Source organism: Alexandromys fortis, unplaced genomic scaffold (genome assembly GCF_014885135.2).
Source record: "Alexandromys fortis isolate MF-2015 unplaced genomic scaffold, M_Fortis_MF-2015_v1.1 scaffold_44, whole genome shotgun sequence".
NCBI lineage: Eukaryota > Metazoa > Chordata > Mammalia > Rodentia > Cricetidae > Alexandromys > Alexandromys fortis.
Genome location: NW_026067921.1, coordinates 5,907,215 through 5,929,236, shown reverse-complemented (window position 1 = coordinate 5,929,236; position 22,022 = coordinate 5,907,215). Strand labels below are relative to the sequence as shown.

Sequence of the window (22,022 nt, the reverse complement as noted above, 5' to 3'; positions counted from 1 at the left end):
ATTGCTGATTTATGCTGGCTTTAACTTGGCTGCATCATTTCCATTAACTTCTTATATTAAGAATTTTCTTTGTGCTTGCAAAATAGAAGATCCATTCCAAACTTCCAGCACTCAGGGTCTACACACAAGTCCATTTGTTGCACTTTTAACTTGTTTTTGTTAAATAACTCCTTCAGAAAATAGCACATCTGTTGAAATACCACATACCCAGTGATGGCATAGCCACTTAAGTCTTCTTAGCTAAGCACCACACTTACTTTTAGGAAACAGGAATTTTGTATGTTGGCTATGTTTCCTTTAACACATTATTTTCAGTACTTCAATGTACTAGGTATAAAACGGAGGATGAGAAACATTCCCAACATATTCCCCATAGATTTAAATGATTCCAACTACAAATAGCACTAGGCTGAGTACTACCATTGTTTTAAAAAAATCTGCATTTCTTTAGAAGTGTTACCTTTCAGTACATACAAAATAAGAAAAAATCTGGTTCACACACAAAGTGTTCAAACTATTTTAAAAACTAAATATATTCTGTTATAGAGTGCATTAGAAGGAATGTTTTCTATGCTCTTATCTTAAAGAGCAAAAATACACACATAATAAGTCTAATTCAGCTATTAGCCCAGTATAACATAAGCCCAATTACTATGCATAAAGAATAAAAACTCAGGTTTATAATGGAAATGTCTACTGGTGGGCACCACTGTTCCCAGCCAGGAGCATCAGATGGGAATGTTTCATAGACTGTGTAGAAAACAGAAGTTATTGGAGCTATAAATAGGGAACTCACGAGCATGAACACTGCAGCAGAGTGTAGGAGCCTCTGAAAGCAGAAAATGGATCTGATATAAACCCATCCGATCGTTCCCTGTAAGTGCCGTTCCACCAACTTCTAGAGCTATGGTTCCCTAGGCTTTTATAAAGGAAAACTTGTCTGCACTGCTGTACACAGTGGCTTCACTCTATACTCTTAACTACGATGCAATCTGCAAATTTTCTTGCAAATCCGGCTTATTGGGTTTTCAGCCTTTAGGGTTTTTGGTAGCCACACGGAGCTCCTGAATGATAAAGCTTCTGGTCATAAAGCTAGACACAGACAGTTTTCATACCTAACCTAGTATTGAAAATTCTTGAGATCACAATAGGACACCCTACAGCTCCCTTGCAGAGCCACCAGAACCACTGCTCCAAGCTCTCTCTCTCTCTCTTTCTTTCTCTCTCTCTCTCTCTCTCTCTCTCTCTCTCTCATTTGTAAAACCTATTAAAACATCTCCAAATCCACCTAACAGAAAGATAATAGATAAAAATGCATTTGCCCTACACTGTAGACAGGAACTTATTCTGCATAACAGAAAGGAGAATCCTACCCTGGATTTTGACACATAGCACTCACTGTTCTATAGGCAAATAAAGCAACTGTACAGAAAGGCATGCATAGCAAGGGCGGAGGAGCATTTCTCTCTTTCGTGTCCACCACAGTCGCTAGCTAAGACTCTCGTGCTATAAGGCCAACACCTCACTGTTGACAGCACTTGGCTACAGATTTGCCCCACCCACAGATGACCCTGACAGTGACTGTTTCAATGCGCAGACACTGAGTTAGGACAGAGAAGAAAGTCCTGTGGCGTGACTACCTACTACAGTCAAATTCAAAGCTATATTCAAAACAAAATCAACATAGTTTTAGCAGGATTGAATGGACTCTCAAGTTAAAGGAGAACTTTATTTATTTGCTTATTTATTTACTTCTTTGGTTTTTCAAGACTGGGTTTCTCTGTGTAGCCCTGGCTGTTTTGGAACTCACTCTGTAGACCAGGCTAGCCTCAAACTCAGATATCTGCCTGCCTCTGCATCCCGAGCACTGCCATCTCCTAACTAAAAGGGGGAACTTTTAACGATGTATTTTGACCAGTTAGATGGCTCATCTGATAAAGGTGCCTGTCACCAAGTCTGATGACGTGACGGGTATTTGGGACTCACCACAAGCTTCCCTCTGACCACACTACGCTCCCCGCCCCCACATATAATAAATAAGTGCAACTTTAAAAGAGGTATTTTGATCCAAAGCCTAGAACCTAAGACTCAAAGCCATACTTCTTTGAGAGCTGTGTATCTCCTCAGCAAGCTGACAAGCATCCCCTCAAGCTTAGCATGCCCCAGCTCACTGACCTGGATGTTCGTGGCAGAGTTCACAGCTCTGCTTCTAGAGCCCATGTCAGGCTGATGTTTCTTGTGATACTTTCCATTCCCACGTCACCTCCCCCAGAAGAGTCCTTCCACTTGTAGCCTTTGTCAAAGGAAAAGCACCTCTTGACAACCAACTCTTCCATCTACCCTGAGCCACAGTGAATATGATTTCAAGCTCAAGGCACTGGGACAAGCAGAAGAAAATGGACCCATAAGAGATTAAAAGATAGAAAAGTGAAACTACTATCCTTCTCTTCCCGCAAAGTCACACTTACATTAGAGTCCTGGAGGAGCCACCACATGTCTAACTGCATACAGAGACCAAGCAGAGAAGCAACCAGGACTCCAGACGATCCTGGAAGCAATGCAAAGCTGGTGGAGATGTGAAGTGCACCTTCTCAAGGGTGAAGCAACTTCCTGCACTGAGATTTTTAAAGCCTAAAACGTTAGAAATGGAGTGTCAGTCGACAAGTCCGAGAACATTCAATGTCTGATGAAACCTAATGTGACAGGAACAGCAGCTTCAGCATCACTGCCGAATCCTGGGCAGGAGCACAGTCCGCCTAAGTTTGCTTCTGCAAACTCATCCTGAGATGATCTTGACATTACGAATAGAGTCCTAGAGAAGGGGGTCACGGTGTGAGAGGCCGACAGGCCACAATGGATAATATGAACTAAGCAGGTCTTCCAATCCTCACAGGGCATGTATGGAAAGAAAACAGGCAGCATTTAGTCAAAAAAGGAATGTAACTAACTTGCGATTTAAATGTAAGAGCTCAGGCTTGATCCTACAAACAGTGGTGAATGTCACTGAGCTGTGTACCCAAGAAGCTTAACTAGCCACGAGGTTTCAGATGGAACTGGAGGAGGAAAGAAATCTCCAGATGAAGAAAGATAGTCTGTGTGTTAAGAGAACAGGTCAGACAAAATTTGATGAAGAAACATCTGAGTAAAAACTACAGGATACTAAATGCATAAACCTTTCCTTGGTGTTTAAGGAAACAAACAAAAGGAGCTTTCACAAGGCTGACACTGGACTAAAAGGAGAGTCACGCACTGCAGACCTCACAGACTCCAGGCAGAGTCAACGGAGCGGAACTCAGCCCCGATCCCACTTCCTGGGAAGTGCTCCCTGAACAGATGCATCAACATCCTCAGAACGCCTCCTTCTCAACAGAGTGCTGAAGGCACGCACATAGGATGTCTTGAGAAAGAGTAGAAAGAAACAAACAAAAGAAAACCACTCAACACAAGAGCTTCTACGCACCTTCAGAAGACTTCGGCAGGGCTCAGCAAAACCACCCAGGGTATGTCATCTTTCAGGGATCCACTTACTAGAGAGGATAAGCCAAATGTAACCTCACCAGGAAAGAAAACTCCCTCCTAAATGCTATTAAACAATGGTGCTGTCCCCTGCTCCCCCACCCCCAACACCGCAGGCTTCAGGAGCACACAGAGCAGCAGAGCCCTCATGAGAGCCCACAGGGGAGGACAGACATCAGAAAAAGGTGGCAGGATGTTAAAGAGCATTTGCTCACAGAGCTTCAGAAACAGCAGGACAACTCTGCAGAGACGCCTCAGGAAATGAGGCGGCATCGCTTGGATGTCACACTATGTAAGAACTTACTAAAAGCAGAAATTCAGGAAAACTGTATTTCCAGGAACCGTTGTCAAAAGTGAGATGAAAAGAGATAAAGAGACTGAAAGTCAAAATAAATCCTGAGCAGTGCGAACAAACACAGCAGAAACAAAGAGGATAGCACAGACATAGGTAAAATTCAAGTGGAATGGTTTATAAAAATGAATAAAAAATTTTCAGTGAACAGATGCAGGGAAAATGCCTCCCAAAGTAGGGCCAACCTCCCCACTGCCATCCAGACAAGGAACACAGCAAGGAGAGGACCCCGCTTTCATGGTCAGGTCACAGGTGCCTGTGGCTGTCTCTTTCTGGCTCTCTCTCCAGCCAGGGGCTGAAGCCATGCACCGCTGCATGAAAAGAGACTTAACTGACAAGGAACTGAGAAACAGATGCTGCCAGCAACCAAGGAGTGAGCAGATCCTTCCCAGGTCAGGCTTCAGAGGACAGTGCAGACCTGGAGACTATCAACAGCAGCAGCACCTGAGACTGGAGGGGTCCTGACCACCAGATCTGTCGATGAATGGGCATGGACGCTGCGCAAGCCAGACTCCCAGCCAACTAGTAGTGGAACAAAAACAAAAAACAAAACAAAAAAACATATGGCGGGTGAAGCCTTGTCTCCACGTTTCAAGAACGACTCCAACCTTTAAGGAAGACAACTCTAAAGTAGAAGAAAGACACTTCAAACTACAATTAATGTTCAGTACAATTAAAAACTCGCTCTCAACACAGAGAACTGGTGCCTACAAAGTGAGGGGCCGAGGAGACAGAAAGCTCTGGTGCGATACACTTTCAGATGAAGCCCCCACACTCAAGACCCTGAAAGGATCCTCTTTATGTCTGAGTTTGTGACGGGCAGGAAGGAAGATCACACTGGCCTCAGACTTCTCAGAGCAATGTTCAATGTGCTGTGGACAAGGCTCCGATGTGAAGAGGACATAACTGGACAATATTTTATCCACACTGGCGCAAAAACACACGGCAACAAGCAATTCTCCCCCAAATTCCAGAAAGCAAGCACTCTCCAATGTTATTTTAGAAAAAACTGTTCTTTTTATTTTGAGCTCAGTTCAAAATCTCAGAAACACGTGACTTTTAGCTCAACGATTTGTTTAAAAACTATTGACAATGAAATTTAAGCAAGATGAATCAAAAAAGAACAAACTGAGGAAAGGGTAAGCAAAGCACTATGGTTTCAAAACTGACCTAACCGTTAGTCAGACTCAATCAAAACTATTAAAAATTAGAATATGCAGTTAGAACAGACATAATCACTTAAGTTTACTAAAGGCTTTTGTAATATTTTTATGACTGAGGCTAGAAACATACCTTAAATAAGAAAAAAAGCGTTAAAAATATATTCTTTTATAACTTAAAGCATTCCAAGTTCTATATTTTAAAAACTTTATAGTTAACTGTGCTATAGATTATATCCGTTTAAACCAAAAGAGGGGAGGAAAAAAACCTTAAAGTCACCTCAAAGAATTAAACAACTAAAAAAAAAACCAGAGTGATAAAAACAAGCCTGCTCTGAGACCCATTCTTCTAGCAGCGTTCTTCGACAGAGCCCCGGGCACTGGAGCAGTTCGCAGTGTGTGTGTCCACAGACTGCTGCAGTTTACAGCCTGCAATAATACTCTTCATTACTTCTAAAAAATAATCTTGTGAGACTCACATAAGTATGTGAGTGACCACACTTCAAACTTGAAAACCATGAAACGGGAATAAAACAACAAGAACAACACAAAACAACAAGCCTCCTTGCTTCATGGTGCTGGGGTTGATACCAGGCTTTGTGCATGCTTAGCAATGCACCACTGAGCTCCACATGAGCCCAGAGAAAAGAAAATTACTTTAAAAGCTTGAACACTCACTCTAGCAAGCAGTAAGACACAGTCTTACAGATCCATCATGTAAAATAGTCACTGCAATTCTTTTAACACAAACTTTCTTTTCCTGGCAAACTGCTGAAGTTTCATTTTTCCTCTTAGCCATGATTATTAACATGTTTACACTCCTTGTCTCAACATTCTAAAACATGCTCAGGATGTGGTGCCTGCGGTTCAAGATTTCTTTTTAATACTAATTACAAAACTTAAAATTATTTTAAATTAGATCTTGACAAGACCTACATCTTTCTTAATAAACTCTTAATATCTAATGTTTAATTTATAATGATGGAAGAAAAGAGGCAAGAACATATGCACTGACTGTCTTAACAGGATTGGCCTCCTTTTCTACCACAAGATGGAGATAGTGTAAAAGCATTTACATATTCCTATAATACTATATAAATAGCATATATATACTACATAAATAGCATATATAAAATACTATATAGTATGTATATAATTATATAAATAGTAAATATATAGCTATATATATTTATTAAAATACTTGATATCACAGCTCAAAATCAAAAACAGTAAAAACCCACTGTGCAGCTTTGTAGCATCCTTCTAGGGGATAAAAATTTAAATACATACAAATTAACACACACAAAATCTTTTCCAAATAAGTTAATAACCACATGAATTTTCACATCCAATATAGACACATGCTTAAATATTCAAAACACTGCATTTCCATATCTGCACACAGGCTTGGCGTGCACCACCTGCACAGCCAACGTTTAGCTAGTATTTACAGTAACATCAAAACAAACTGCTTCACTCACCACACTCTCCACTGCAGACACTGCCATGTGAGTCAGCCAGACCTCCAGCAAGCCAGCCCTCAACAACCATTCACACAGAGTTCACGGGCAATGTTAAACTGGAAGAAGTAATCTCAGAAACTGAGACAAACATGCCCAAGAGAGTGGCTGAAACCAAAGGACACATTTCCTGATGACTCCCACCCCACACCCAAATTACAAACCTAATTCCCTGGTATATTAAATGATGGACTGGTCACCAAATAAATAACTCTTGAAAATTCATGTCTTTAAAAACAAAGGCATTTAATATTATACAGCATTCATATGCTTTTACTTCTAACACTGTAAACTAGATTTAGTTCCTCGGTGCAAAACTCTCTCCTCAAAGAGCTCACTAAACCTATTCTTAGAAATATAAAATAAAAAAATAAAAATGGGCTGTGTTAAAACCGAACCCTAGAGGGCAATGAAGCTCCACTCTTTACTTTGGAACATGCTCTGCGTTCAGTTCCTTGCCAGTTTACAGATGCCCTGACCGGTTTTACATCCTGGACCCTGTGCTTTAGAACAAAAAAGAAATGGAAAGAAAAACAAACGGGGTTGTGTCCTATCCACTAATGAAAACACCAAGGAAATGATAACTGCTGAAAAAGGAATATGGTACATAAGCCTACTCCTGAACACATATCACAAAGTGGATATTAACACTCAGTAGGAATCAGGTGCCAGAGAGGAAAGATATATTTAACAAGTCATTTAATATAAATGCTGTGCATAACTTTACATTCATTAAATAAAATGTTAAAATTTATAGGAAAAAAAGGTGAAGAATCCAACTCCAATAGCAATTAACCCTATTAGCTCCCCCAATATAACTCAGTATAGAGTTCTTCCTCCAAAGTCAAGAATCAAGAAGTCTGCTGACTATCCACCAATGAGGTAGCAATGCTTACACTCAAATACTGATGGGAGGAGGAAGCTGTTTATCATTATGAAAGTGCGTATGCATGTTTTTTAACACTGAAATACTACTGCACAGAAAGACCGCCAACCTCCACAAGCTGGCAATGGTATTTTAGTGTCGACCTTTTTAGACACACTCTTAAAATCTAGGCTATAGAAGCCTAAAATGTACACATCAATAGAGCAGCATGACAGACTGGGCCAGAAACTTACCTGCACAGGTCATAGGAACTTGCAAGAAAGCCATACTTAGTTGTTTTCTGTATTTCTTCAGTGCTGGGGATTGAAGGCAGGTCCTTACCCATCTAGGTAACACTATCACTGAGCTATAGCCCTCACCCAGTTTTCAAAGACAGGAACTCCCTGGGCAGATTGGCCTTCAACGCAGGATCCTCCTGCCCCAGTCTCAGGTCCCACACCGCAACTCCCGGGCAGTCATATGTATTAAGGCCCCGATGAAAACTTGAAATCACCAACTCTTCGTTGTTTGAGTGTGCTTCTCTAATATGTACTACAACAAATTTATCACCCAAACCATAAACAGTTTTGAGATGAGGTGGGATGGGAGGGGATGAGAGATGGGATGACACACACATTATTCTCTCCCTACAGGAAGCCCACCAGTACTTCCTCATCTCCAATGATAGAACCATCCATTATAGTGTAAAAAAGAAAAAAAAAACCCACAATGCACAGGTTGGTTCAACACCCTCCCTCTATGCCACAGTAATTTGCTCCACCAGATTTATAAACTATGTACTTAAGCCGGGTGGTGGTGGTGCACGCCTTTAATCCCAGCACTCGGGAGACAGAGGCAGGTGGATCTCTGTGAGTTCGAGGCCAGCCTGGTCTACAAGAGCTAGTGCCAGGACAGGAATCAAAAGCTATGGAGAAATCCTGTCTCGAAAATCAAAAAAATCAAAAAAAAAAAAAAACCAACTATGTACTTACATCCATGTACATCCTATAGACACAAGAAACTAAAATGATCAGAAATCAACCTCTGTTTATTTGGATTTGAAGCCATTGATAAAACCTGGTAAATCAAAGAACAAACTGATAAAACACGGGTGAGATTGACTGGAAAAGGTGACGTTTATGTGCTATGAGGCTAGTAAAAGTAGACATACAATTTCTAAGATGAAAAGATGGTGGTCCACGGTTAAAGAGTGCCTTTGACCAGCTTCACTTACTGAAGAACTTAAAGGCTGGCCTAGATGATCTGTAACTCAACCTCCATGATGAAACAAGGGGCAGTCAAACTCCAAAAACCTAGCAACTCTACAGACACCAAGACTACCAGCCACAATGAGAAGCAAAGCTGCAGTGTGTGTAGACAGCAACAGCAGTGAAACTGGGCAACCTGAAGACCATGCCACCATGTAGCCTCTGTCTCTGTGCCTCTTTACGGAGAAATTAATAAAACTGCTCCATTCACCCAATGTTTGTTTCTCACTCACAACACGTTGGCATCCTCCTCTCGGTGTGAAAAGATGCTTGTATATACACAGATGGTAAATCTGTTGTTGTTGTTTTTAATTTCCATATAAGTCTGTACAGTGACGGATGAGGCCACTGAGCTAACCCGGGTGTGCAAGACTATGAAGACAGAATAAGTTCTAGTGCATGGATATGACGAGCTGCAGCTCACCATCTGAATTCATGTCATCAGGAAAGACATGGGAAGAAAATCTAGCATGGAAAAATTCCATGATGTACTCAACCTGAGCTACTGAGTGAGGAGATCTGAAAACCATGGGCATTAATGAAATCAAACACTTGCAGCTCCTTGGTTAATAGGCCAGCTCCTTATGGCCATATTACAAAGAAAGGAATGGGTCAGATTTTTAACTTTTAACATCATCGTCAGAAGGTACGGTTACTGAAACTCTCAATAAGATCAGACAATAATTTCCAAATATTTAGTCATATACACTAAACACAAAGTATGACTGTGGACAATGTTCCAAACAATGAATAAGATAAAACTACCTTAAATTTGAGTTTATGTCATATACTGACACAATCCAGTCTGTAGTGACTGTCTAACTTCCCTGAACGAGGGCTTCAGACTCTAAATGTAGCACTAACTTTTCTAAGCCAGAATGTTCAGTTCATATGAGTGATTTAAAACAAAAACCGGGGTTAACGTAGCTTCCAAATGAGAGCTTGCTACCTGCTCTATCGCAGCACCCTTGCGCCTGAGTACAGCCCTGCACTGCTATGCTAGGCTTGGGACTTACAAAGACGACTGAGTAACTTGGGTGGGTAGCTTATGTAGGTAGCATGGCTACGCCAGCCAAAGGGATAACTCACACCCATTTAACATTCAAAACTGTAGCTGTGCTAGTAACTTAAACCTCACAAAGCGATACCAAGACAAAGGACTACTGGCTGTATGCTAATGTTCTTTAGCAATTCTTAAGCCAAGAAGGCTTCTTAGAATTTAAAGACTTAACCAATCTGACAGAGCATCTATTTGAGAAGATGAAAAGCAATGTACACCTAGAACAGCTGTAAATGACAGGCCACACCACAGCTGGTGCCCTCCCAGAGCTGCCTGTCCTTTGCATTCAAGAAGAGAAACCATGGCCTGGCAAACAAACATGGCTGCTGGCCACAACTCATCAACAAAATCAAGCTTTAAAGAATGCAGAGGTAAAACTTAAAGAACTGTCATCAAGGTCCAATATTCTGCTGTAAAATCAATCTTCTTTCAGTTTATTAAAGTCAATCTTGGTGGTATTTGGTGGTACATGCCTATAATCCAAGCACCTGGGAAGCTGAGTCGGGAGGATTGTGGTCCAACACTTTCTGGGCTACACAGCAAGGCATGTCTTTAAAACCAATTCTATTAAAAAATAAAAAACTGCCAGGCTGTGGTGGCACACACCTTTAATACCAGCACTCAGGAAGCAAGGGCAGGAGGATCTAGACAAACAGGAGGGAGAGAGGGAAGGAGGGAGGGAGGGAGGGACGGAGGGAGGGGAGGGGACACCTAACATTGCCTCACCCCCAGATGCACACATACCTAAACATGTACATACATACATGCACAGACACATCCCGTAACTGGTGGTTTCTCCGACGCCCACCAGTTCTGGAATAACCACTCTGAGGCTTAATATTAATTACAAACTGTTTAGCCAATGGCTCTGGCTTATTTCTAACTAGCTTCTACATCTTAAATTAACCCATTTCTATTAATCTATATATTGCCACATAGCTGTGGTGTTACCTCACATCTTGCTTCCCTGACTCCACCTTCTTTTTCTGAGTATCTTTCTTTGGATTTCCTGCCTGGCTCTATTCTGGCTACTGGCCAAATCAGCTTCTTTATTAACCAATGGTAATAAAACATATTCACAGCATACAGAAGGGCATCCCATATCAACACTCCTTATGTTTTCCAAATCTTGTGAATTAATTCTATGAATTAAAAGGAACATTATATTTTAAAATTTCTTTCTTTCTTTTTTCTTCTTTTCAAGACAGGGTTTCTCTGTGTAACAGTCCTGGCTGTCCTGGAACTTGCTTTGAAGACCAGGCTGGCCTCAAACTCACATAGATCCACCTGCCTCTGCCTCCCAAGTGCTAGGATTAGAGGCCTGTGCCACCACTGCCCGACCATATATTTTAATTGAGAAATTAAAAAATTTACTTGTCTATTCAGTCTTTATTACCTTTTTTCAATAAAAAAATGGATAAATGTAAAAACACTGCTAAAAAATTTATAAAACTTATACATCACCAGTATTACTGGAACATAGAAATAACTACAGTTTCCTCATGAAAATCACTGTTGATAGCATTTTTCATAACTGTAAGTATTTGACAACCATCTCTTGCCACACTGTGTGCTATCTCCTGTAGATTCCAGAAGAATAAGGACTAATCCCCCCAGCTATATCTAAGTCAATATTTATATTATGCACACAGCTACGTATATGATAAATGTCCATTAGTACTTATTTTAGTAAACCCTTCTCATTCTTAAATTTTAAAAAATTTAATTAAACTGTGGTTAGGAAATTTTTTTCCAGTGAAGAGTCTGCATGTCTCTGGCTTCAAAGAGTTGTGGAAAGCACTGCAAGTGTGTGGCCTGGAGAACACATGAGCAGTGGAGCTTCCTGCAGAGACAGCAGCAGAGGAGATTTTACCATCAGTGTGGTCAGGTGCAGTTCCTGAATGAAATCTTGCTGTGACCACTGGCCTCCCATAAGCCAATGAGACTTAGTATGTTCTTAGTATATGCAAAACTCCTATCCCATAAAGTACACAATAGGTAGAAGCCCGAAAGCTAAGTTTTTAGCAGTAATCTTATACATGATACTATGTCAGATATCTTTATGAATATTTTATGGCAACATAAATATAAAATTCTATTAGAAAAACTACTAGGTTGGGAAATGAGCACATTTGTAGAATTTTATTTTTTTACCCTCTTTTCACAATATTGTACCGACGGTTCTTTACAGCATAAAGACGTTTCTCAAAGCCTTGCCAACACTATTCGTTGCATGTTTTCCTACCCACAGAACTCTCACCATCTGTGAGTAGAGCTGTTTTGACAGTGCTGATGTGAACACTAGCTAGTTAATGAAGTGAGCAGATCTTAAGCATCCACACTACGTGGTGAGATAAACGCCTGTTTAGTACCAATCAGCAACAAGGCAACACTGAGATGGCAACAGAAAACCCTCCATGTTCCTTTCCAAACAGTACCTGCCCTACTCCCATCACCTAATCCACATCCTGGACCACTCTGTTTATAAAGGCTGTGCACTTCACTCAGCAAGACGTTCCAAAAGCCATCTCTGCTACCGTGAGGACAGCAGTCTCTGCTAAGCAGTGGCCTACTGCGTGGGGACACTACAATTAGCCAACTCCCTCTCCCTTTGAAAGAAACCTAGGCTACTTGCGATCTGCAGATGTTAGGAATTTCTAGTATCCCCTCTACCTTGGCCTTCGGATCTGTGATGTGTCTCTCCTCCTGGTCCTGGTAGAGGTAAACAAAGCAACGGTTCAATGATCTTAGCTATAGCCAGTGGAGTAAGTGCACCACTGGGGTCACATGGAGCTTGGCCTTATTTTATGCTACAAGTCCTAAGGTTTGTTTCATTTTTAATCACATTTTACCATCTGTAAAAATATTTTAGATTCAATAGTTCTAATGATCTTTAGGATCATGTTTCCTGTAATTTCCATTCTTTGGTTTTTAACTGGATATATTTTTCAGTTTTAGCATGTGCATTTCTTAGTTTTAAATTTTCTGATTAAGATTTCCTGCTTTATTTGCTACAAGAATATGTACTTTTATATTCTTCATTACAACTGCTGTTTTAAGACTCTTGTCTACTAATTTCAACATCTGAGTTCTCTTGACATTACCTGCCTTCACTAAGTGTACTTGAGAATGTATCTCTGCTCCCTGCACCTGTGGGCACTGAACTGTTTTTATTGTATTATGATTACTGTGGACAGCGTGACCTAAAGACTTTGAGCTGTTATGTTTCTGTAAAATTTTTTTGTTTCATTTAAGCAGACAACTTAATCTACACACACACACACACACATACACACACACACACACACGCACACACACACACGCAATCTTTTCAGGGCCTCCAGTTACATCAACCCTGTCTTTGCCTAAAAAACATCTCTAGAAAGATTAAAGGGTTCTTTTCCTTTTTTGCTCGTTTGGTGCTGCTGCAGTTACAGCAACCCCATCAAGTTCACTGAGGAGTCGCCCACCTTTATGGTTTGACTCCCCTATCATTTCTGTTTTTGCTAGTGATGACTTCAGGGGAGAAGGATAGAAGAAGGCTGACTTCTGATGATGTGTATTTCATGGCATCAATGGTGACTCAACTGGCATATTCACTGTCCTAATTCATCATGATATATACTTATGACTTGTGCATGATGTTGGATACGAGTAAAAAAGTAACAGGTTTTCATTTTCAATACACACACAAAAAAAAAAAACAAAAACAAAAAAACAAACAAAAAAAACTATGAAAAGGACCAATATCTCAGTAGCTCAGGCTGGGCCTGCAATCTCAAGACAGCCAGCAATGGCCTTACACTCACACTCCTCTCTCAATACCCGAGCACTGAGGCTACAGGTGCGCAGCTCCACACATCAGGAGCACATCTGTGTGACTTAGATTTATCCTATAATTCACAATCCCACATACACACACCAAAAAGAAAAAAAGGAGGGGAGAGAGAGAAAGAAAGGAAAGAAGGAAGGAAGGAAAGAAGAAAGAAAGGAAGGAAGGAAGGAAGGAAGGAAGGAAGGAAGGAAGGAAGGAAGGAGAAAAAGAAACAAAAAATAAACTAGGAGTTACTGGGCTGCAACTGTGATCTGTGAGCTCCCATTTAAAAGCCAGATGCACAGATGATACAGCCCTTCCACACAAGCTCTAGGAGTAACACAACCAATCAGACACTGAAACATCTATTCACTTCAGGCACTGTGGTTTACGGACTCCACACAAAAGGATGACTTTAAGAGGTTCTCTTTATACTAGTCAATACAGTCTAGAATTCTGTGGAAACCACACAGTCTCTTTATCATTCCTGAACAGATAAGAATTTCTATTACACTATCCTTCAGTCAAAACACAAAGTTTGCATGTGCCAGGCTCTAGATCCCTAGAAGAATGCAATCACTGTATTAGGATCATCAGGTAGCTTAAGCAAAGTGTGATCTTTAGCAGATTTTAAATACAAGGTTACAGGACTGCTTAAAGACTATAACTAATTTTGGATTAATTTCTCATAAGATGAAAGGATTTAAGTCTATTACAGGAAAATAATTAAAAGTTGATGTTTAGGAATACCAGGATAATAAAAACTTGTTAATGAAATAGTGGCTGAAAAGCCATGTCATATTTTATAATGATGTTTATTCATTTTAACAATACTGTTAAGTCTTAAGACATGCACTTCTTTGCTACTGAGCTCAAATGTAGACGCTCCACAATAAAACATACCTTCAAGGATTAATGACACACATCAGTTGTTTTAAAATAGTATGCTCACTATGGGAGGCAGACAGTAAGAGCTCGCTATGCAAGCATCAAGATCTGAGTTTGGATTCCTAGCAACCACATTTAAAAGGCCAGGTATGCTGCCAAGTGCCATTAATCCCAGCACTGGGGAGGCAAAATAGGAGGGTCTCTGGTGCTTGGGACCTGCTGGTCTTACCCAATTGGTGAGTTCCAGACTCAGTGAAAAAACAGATATCAGAAAACGGGGTTGAAGCCATTAATGTGCACAAATTAAAACTACATGTTGGTTTTGTAATTCAGGGAGATTAATCAAAGGAATAAAACTGATTTGAGCAAATCACTGAATCCAGGGTGGTAGGAACGCTAACACAGGGCCACAAGCATCAGTAGGACTCTACACCTATCTGTAACTCTTGAACAACATTGTTATATACATACAAGGTCTTCACTGTCCTGGTGATTTGACAGATGACCTTCTCAATATAGTCAAGCCAGTCTGAAGCTGGGTCACAGCTCCACTTCAGTGTCAGTTTAAATCAGCAAACTGATGCAAATGGCAAAAACACGGTATGGCAATAATGGTGTAAATCAGACCACAAAGGAAATAAAAGGTGTGGGACGCTTCAAGCAGCGCAGCTGTGCAGAGACAACTCATCACAGGCAGTCTTGTTTCAATGCTCTTCTGCAAAATCCTAAAGAACATCCCACATGCTCCCACTCGGGTTTTCTTTTTTGTCTACTCACACAACATTAGACTCCGGCCAAAAGCAATGTATTTCAGCTGCATGTGGGTGACAGAAGGGAAGCGTTTTATCAAGTGTCTCTGCTGCTTAATGTCAGCGCTGTAATGTTCCAAGGACACGCTCAAGTCATACTTTTTTTTTTTTTTTTTTTTTTTGTTTTTCGAGACAGGGTTTCTCTGTGGCTTTGGAGCCTGTCCTGGCACTAGCTCTGTAGACCAGGCTGGTCTCGAACTCACAGAGATCCACCTGCCTCTGCCTCCCGAGTGCTGAGATTAAAGGCGTGCGCCACCATCGCCTGGCTCAAGTCATACTTCTTGTTGCTTTACATTTATTCCTTTAGAGGGCACCTCCACTTTCTGGCCAAAAGATCAAAAAGACTACAACACAAACGTAAAAGAAGACCCAAGGCTAGGTTAAAGAGTGTTCTAGGCAACTTTTGATAACAAAATCTTTTTTATCTTGATAATAGAAAGGAAAATCTTACTTTTTTCAAAACAAACATCATGACACAACACAGCGAATTCATATCAAATATCAACTATATACTAGAAAAAAGCAAAAAACATAACAAGTAATTAACCATCTCCTTAAAACGAAGTTAGTAATTCCTAGAACCATGAATGAAAGAGCATTGAAGCCTTCACAGCTTTTCAAGAAGGGGCTTCTGCTTGGGCTTAAGGACGGGGACAGGGGTCTAGAAATTCAGCCACTGGGTCTCCCATCAGTCCCATCTTCAGTGCACTCAGTGAGGCAGACGTTAGTCATCTGTTCTAGTGGTTTTATTCATGGGCACAAATACTACTGGCAGAATAGGACTGATATAAAGTTTTCTTTTAATATAAAAGTTAGACTTGTCAGAGTTTACACTAATAAAATCACAATACTGTGTATCTAATCTCTCTGTATATATATATACTGCCTTTACATAATAAAGTTTCAAAAGACGGTTGGTTGCCAAAAAAGAAACCCATATTTGTGTTTCTTATTTTATATATGTATAAAACACACATGCACACACACACACATTAGACAGGGTTCATCTACAGCATATGTTAGTCTCAAACACTGGATGCTCCAGCCCCCACATCCCAAGCACTGGGATTACAGGCATTTACAGCCAGGCACGGTGACACACACACACCCATTTAATCCCAGCATTTAGGAGGTACACAGATACAGAATCACACCATTGTATACTAAAGTTAAACTTTATCACTTGGAAATAAAATAGTCAAAGTTTTAAACATTACCTATTGTTTAAAGCCAGTTTTATTGCTCTAAACCTCAATATAATGGGAAACTTAGACTAAATAGTGGTAAAGTAAAACTCAATAGTGCATGGATAACAAAGGTATCATAGACGCTGGTTAAAAGTCATAATGGGGAGAGCACTGGTAAGACCACAGCCCCGTCCGAAACGGTAGTCACCAGGCCGCTCTTCACATCAATAGCCACCATTTGGACTCTGGGCTTTATCGGTGTCCCAGCTGGTAATGGTGGAAGGTTAATGCCTTACCCCATTCTGTTCCATTTTCTACCCTAATTAGCCCTCCAAATCTATAGCTGTGAGTACCAAGTGTCTGTGCTCAAAAGAAACTAATTAATGCTAGCAAATTAGATCAAGTCCAAAGATTCGACAGGCAAACGCTTAGTTAAATGCTCGCTGTTAATAGGAAGGGTAGCTGTCAATAACCGCCGCCGGTGCCTAGAACAAGGCACCCGTCTTTCACCGAAAGTGACTTCACCTCTTGCCATCCCTAGAAAGGCTTCCATCTATCTCCTTCACAAACCTAAGCTGCTGCCAGTCTGACCCAGTTCTCACAACCAGCTGGGTTGAAAGGACATGGGGGAAAAAAGTAAACAGAAAAGCTTTCCTGCATAGCATGTTCTGACATTTAGCAGAAAGTCAGAATGCTTCTTAAAATTCCTAGATCTTTATCCAGAAACCATACAATTAGCATACAAGATGCTCCTAAGTGAAATCCTATCATCATGTAACAAGGAAGAATATAAACAGTACATAAAAGGCAATATCCTGGCTCTCAACTGTGACTTACTGCTTCAGAACCGCCTGTGGGACTAACACCAGTGCACACTCCCGTCACACGGCAAATGGAGACTAAGGAGCATTGTGTGTCCAGAAAATAATTTTACGTTCTAAGCACTATTTAGGAGCAGTCTTTTTTTAAAAAGTCAATATTCAAATATTCAGAAATCAATTACAGCATGCTTCCTAGTAATGGGAAATCATTAAAATAATCTAAATGAATTTCAAATTCTGAGATGCTGTAATGCACAGTTTACATTTATTTACTCATTTATTGTGTGTGTGCATGTTTTATATGTGTGCGGTGTATGTGTCAAGATGCATTTTGGGGGGTCAGAGGACTGGAATGAAATTTAGGTCTTCGGGTTTGGTGGCAAATGCCTTTACCACTAAGCCATCTCACCAGCCACTTACTAAGATGCTTTTACTAGGAAAAATAATGGAATTTTTAAAACCAAAATCTTAATATGCTAAATAACTCTTGATAGAACTTGAAACTGCAAGTTTTGTTTTCTGCCATTATAAAGTAGTTACCATAAAGCACGAATATTTTACAGTTCACTCTCTCATCTCAGGAACCAAAACAGAATCATTTTCTAAAGTCAGTGCGGTTCTGAAACCCAGAATCACACAGTTACTCTGCATTTTCATCCAAATCTTACAAGTTACCCAGTAACTAAGTTAGATTCCTCGCACTCGAGGTACCACGGTAACGGGCTACAAAACAGAACAGATGCACTTGTGTTTACTCCTCTGGACCGGCGATTCTAGGAACTCATTTCCCTGGTAGCGGAAGTTCTACTCCAAGAACTTTATTCCACTTTGAAGGTTTCCCTTGCCTCCCCTGAAAAAGATTGTGTTTTGAAAAGTCCCATGAGGCAAGTGGAAAACCACCCCTTGAGATTATTAGTGTGACACCTGCCAACACCAGATGTGTCCTGACCCCTGCAGGTGCCAATGGGCTAATTTCTGCAGACACCTGGGGTAGGGAGCTGGAGGGAGGAGCGCTGGATAAACAACCAGTCTCCAACGAAAGCATAGCAGTCAGTACAACAGAAGGACCTCAAACAAGAGCAACGTAACAGAAGGACTTTTCAGGCAAGAGTAAGATCACAGAATGATTTTAAATTACAAACTGATAGAGGATTTCAAATATACGATTCACCCAAGTCATACAACGCGAGCAACACAATGCTACCATAGGCACTGGTCCTGTTTCACTGCCTCCGCTGTATTCCAGAAGTCGACTCGAGAGTTGAAAGAGGAAAAGAAGAAAAAGGTCCCTAGCATGGTAACTTTACTGACAGTCATAAAACTAGAGTTGATACAACCTGACTCCCCAGAGAGAAACTCGCAGGGATCTCACTAAAAGTCACTGGCATGCTTGGACAAAGGTGACTATGGGTACAGGGAGGGAAGGAGGTGGGAAAAGAGCCTATCTCAGCATAAAACAATAAGACTTTATTCTCATCTTATGCATTATGAGTGTTTTGCCTACACATACATCTGTGCATGGTATACATTTCTGGTGCCCAACAGGACAAACGAGGGTATCAGGGGGAACCGGAGTTACAGATGACTGTGTGCTCTGCAAGAGCAGTCAGTGCTCTTAACCACTGAGCCATCTCCCCCACCCCATCAGCAAAATTTTGCTGCCTTTTGTTAATGATGGCCAATCCAAGAGGTCTAGTCTTTTTAAAGACCTATCTACAGTAAAGTTCCTGCCTACTTTTCTAACAGCCCATCAACTACAGACCTATGATGGTCCCAGTTCCTATCACTTTGTGTTTTACCAGTGTGTTACATACCAATCAACAATATTTCTAAAATTACCATACATAGGAACAGTACGTGACTTACATAAGTAACTTCCACTTCAAAACACAAGACAAAACAGAGTACCCACAAAACGAGTTCAGCAAGACTCAACAGGAAGGAAAGCCATCGCTCTGTGAGCCTGTGTGTGCTACACCAGACCAGGCTTCAGATGCAGCCAAGGCCCGCAGCATACTTGACTCTCTCTCCAGAACATTCACATCTAGGTCTTCTCAGTAAACTACACTCTGGGAAGGAGGCTTTTTGCTCCTAAACTGGAGATGTGCTTTTAAATTGTAAATGAACTGAAGGCTGACTGGAAGTCTGAGACCTGGAATGCTGGTTTCTGGTGAAGGGTGAGAAGCAACTCATACATATTAATTCACTGACTATTTGACTTTGAGGCAGAGGATTAAATTCACATCATATTATTACAAATGAGTTTGATCTTTATATGAATTTATGAATCTTACCTTCAACTTGTTCAGCACACCTCTCTCTGGCCTTTTCTCTCATTATTTTGGGGATCAGAACATCTTTCTCCACATGTCTGAGATGCTGCTCTGAAAGAGATTTTATGGTGCTGTCAGATCAATAACCAGATAGGGGAACATGATGCTAACATTATAGTTTATTTACCTGAGCAAACATGTTTTCAATGGCTCTTTTGCTACAGGATAAAGTTTTGATTACTATAAATCATTTAAAATATTTTTATATAAAAGAAAATGGGAAGGTCACAAGCAACACGTTTCTAAAGAAATCTCTATAAATTTTATTATAACATTCTCTGTTAATGTATTCTACTCAGACTTGGCACAAATTTAAAGTCTGAATCTCATTCGTATTAATGTAATTTGCAAATGTTTTGATTTTCAGATACTGAGATGCAGGGATAGATGAAGACACAACATTAAAAGATACGTGAGAAGTGTGCCCCACCTTGGGTTCAAGCAGCCTAAGAAATTATAACTGGCACAGGAAGACCGGAACTGCAGAGGCCTATGAAACTGTGTGTGATTTCCGAGCCCTCTGAATACACCATCCACCACGGGCTGAAACTGCAAACGAGCAACTGCAACCACAGCCCACACGCTCCTGAATTCTGAGCGCGCTGGAAAGTAAAGGTTTCCTTATAAATCCGCACGGAGTTCAAAAGACAAAAGGGAGGTGAGATGTGATTAAAGGAGATGCCGCATTTCCATGAGTGCCCCAGGAAAACTGAAGCCAAAGTGGGTGCTACCCCATGCAGAACCAAAGCAGCACCCACAGTCACTAACCATCCGCTGCCAGAGTAAAAGAAAGGTGCTTAACCCCCAAAGTCCAGGGAGTTCCCCAGGAATTCTCTAAGATTTGGAGCCTCTAAACTCCGGTAAAAACCTATCAATGGCTTTTGGGTATGACACACACACACACACACACACACACACACACACACACACACCAGGCAACCAAGGACAAAGCATCCAAGAATCACCTCAGCTTAAAGGACAAAGTGGCACGGAAAAACCAAGCACAATTTATAAAAGAGTAAGCGACTCCTAAGAGATAAAACCTAAGAGAGAGGATATTGAAAAAATTACAATAAAAATAGAGAAACAAATAAACAGACATGAGGCCTCAGACAGAAGTGGGGCAAGGACTGTCTAAATGCAGCTGGAGAAAATGCCTAAACCTGCAAAATGAAAGGTGCGGTGCCCACAAAGGTGAGGGCACAATGGACAGGACTTCTACCGGATCACGGAGCGGAAAGATGACAGAAGTTACTTGGTGTCTCTGAGAGGTGGTTTCCTCATGCCTACGACCGCAAGAGTCTAACCCCAATCAGGAGTGAGGTTAAAGGCTTTCAGATGCAGGAACTAACATGTTTATCCCAAGTGATCGCCTTATTACTACTGAATGACTGAGAACCATGTTTATGCTCAAGGATCCTAAGGTCAGAGGACTTCTATGCTAGGGCTCAGTGACTGGTGTTGATGTCAACATCCGCAAAGCTGTGACTAGAGGACTGGTTTACAATCAATTCTTTCTTCACCTCTGCATCTGACATCTGGGCTGGAATGGTCATAGGCAAGTCTTGTTTAGCTGTAGGTCACCTACAGGCCTCTCTGTCTCGTATGAATTCTCAGTTTGGCAGGTGGCTCAGGAGACCGCAGTCTGAGAAGGAATGTCTAGAGGTGATGCAATTCGAGACAGCCAGATAAACCCCATGTGGCCTTTCCTGATCTTGTCCCCCCAAACCATACAGCATCATTATGATTCCAAGTTTTAGGGATGCCCCTCTTTAGGTGGGAAGGAACTGAACTCCATAGTTTGCATCCAGACCACATTACAAATGAGCATGAGAGATGGGAGATAATATAACCTCTGTAAAACAAAACCACAAAAAAAAAAAAACCTAGAATATACACTGATTTAAAAAAAAATCATACTAAATGCTTTAAAAAAAAAAAAGTCCTATTACTGAAGTTAGAGATGGTTGTGAGCTGCTTGTAGAGAATGGGAACCAAACCTGCATCCTCTGGAAGAGCAGCAAGTGCTCTTAATCACTGTGCCATACTGTCAGCCCCAAACAAACACACCTTTAATTTCACATTTTAAAACTGTAAAATAGCTTAACATTATCAAGTAATTCGGTATAAAATTTATAGACTACTCCACTTAACAACAGGACACTTAATAAACTGTAACTTGATAAAGCAAATCTCTGAACATCTGAAAGAAAAGCAGAAAAGCTTGACCTCTGGACAACAATGTAATTAAGTAAAAAGTCAGTGACAGAAAGATCTCTGAATGTCTCTAAATGTGTTTAAAACAGTAACACGTTTTTAGGTAATCCATTGGGTCTAAAGTGATACCCAAAGAAAAATTATATAATATTTCAAAATTAATGAAAATGAAAATACATAAAAAGTTCCATACTACAGCTAAGACAGTACTT

The 22,022-nt window shown here is 40.7% G+C and overlaps 1 protein-coding gene across 1 annotated transcript in view; it reads right to left on the bottom strand.

The window, feature by feature from the left end:
- Window positions 1-22,022, bottom strand: part of Cmc1 (C-X9-C motif containing 1) — a 92,606-nt gene that overhangs the window by 26,831 nt on the left and 43,753 nt on the right. The window contains exon 5 of the mRNA XM_050141745.1: window positions 19,555-19,644. Within this exon, the coding sequence (XP_049997702.1) occupies window positions 19,555-19,644 (90 nt within the window). The remainder of the gene's footprint in view (window positions 1-19,554; window positions 19,645-22,022) is intronic.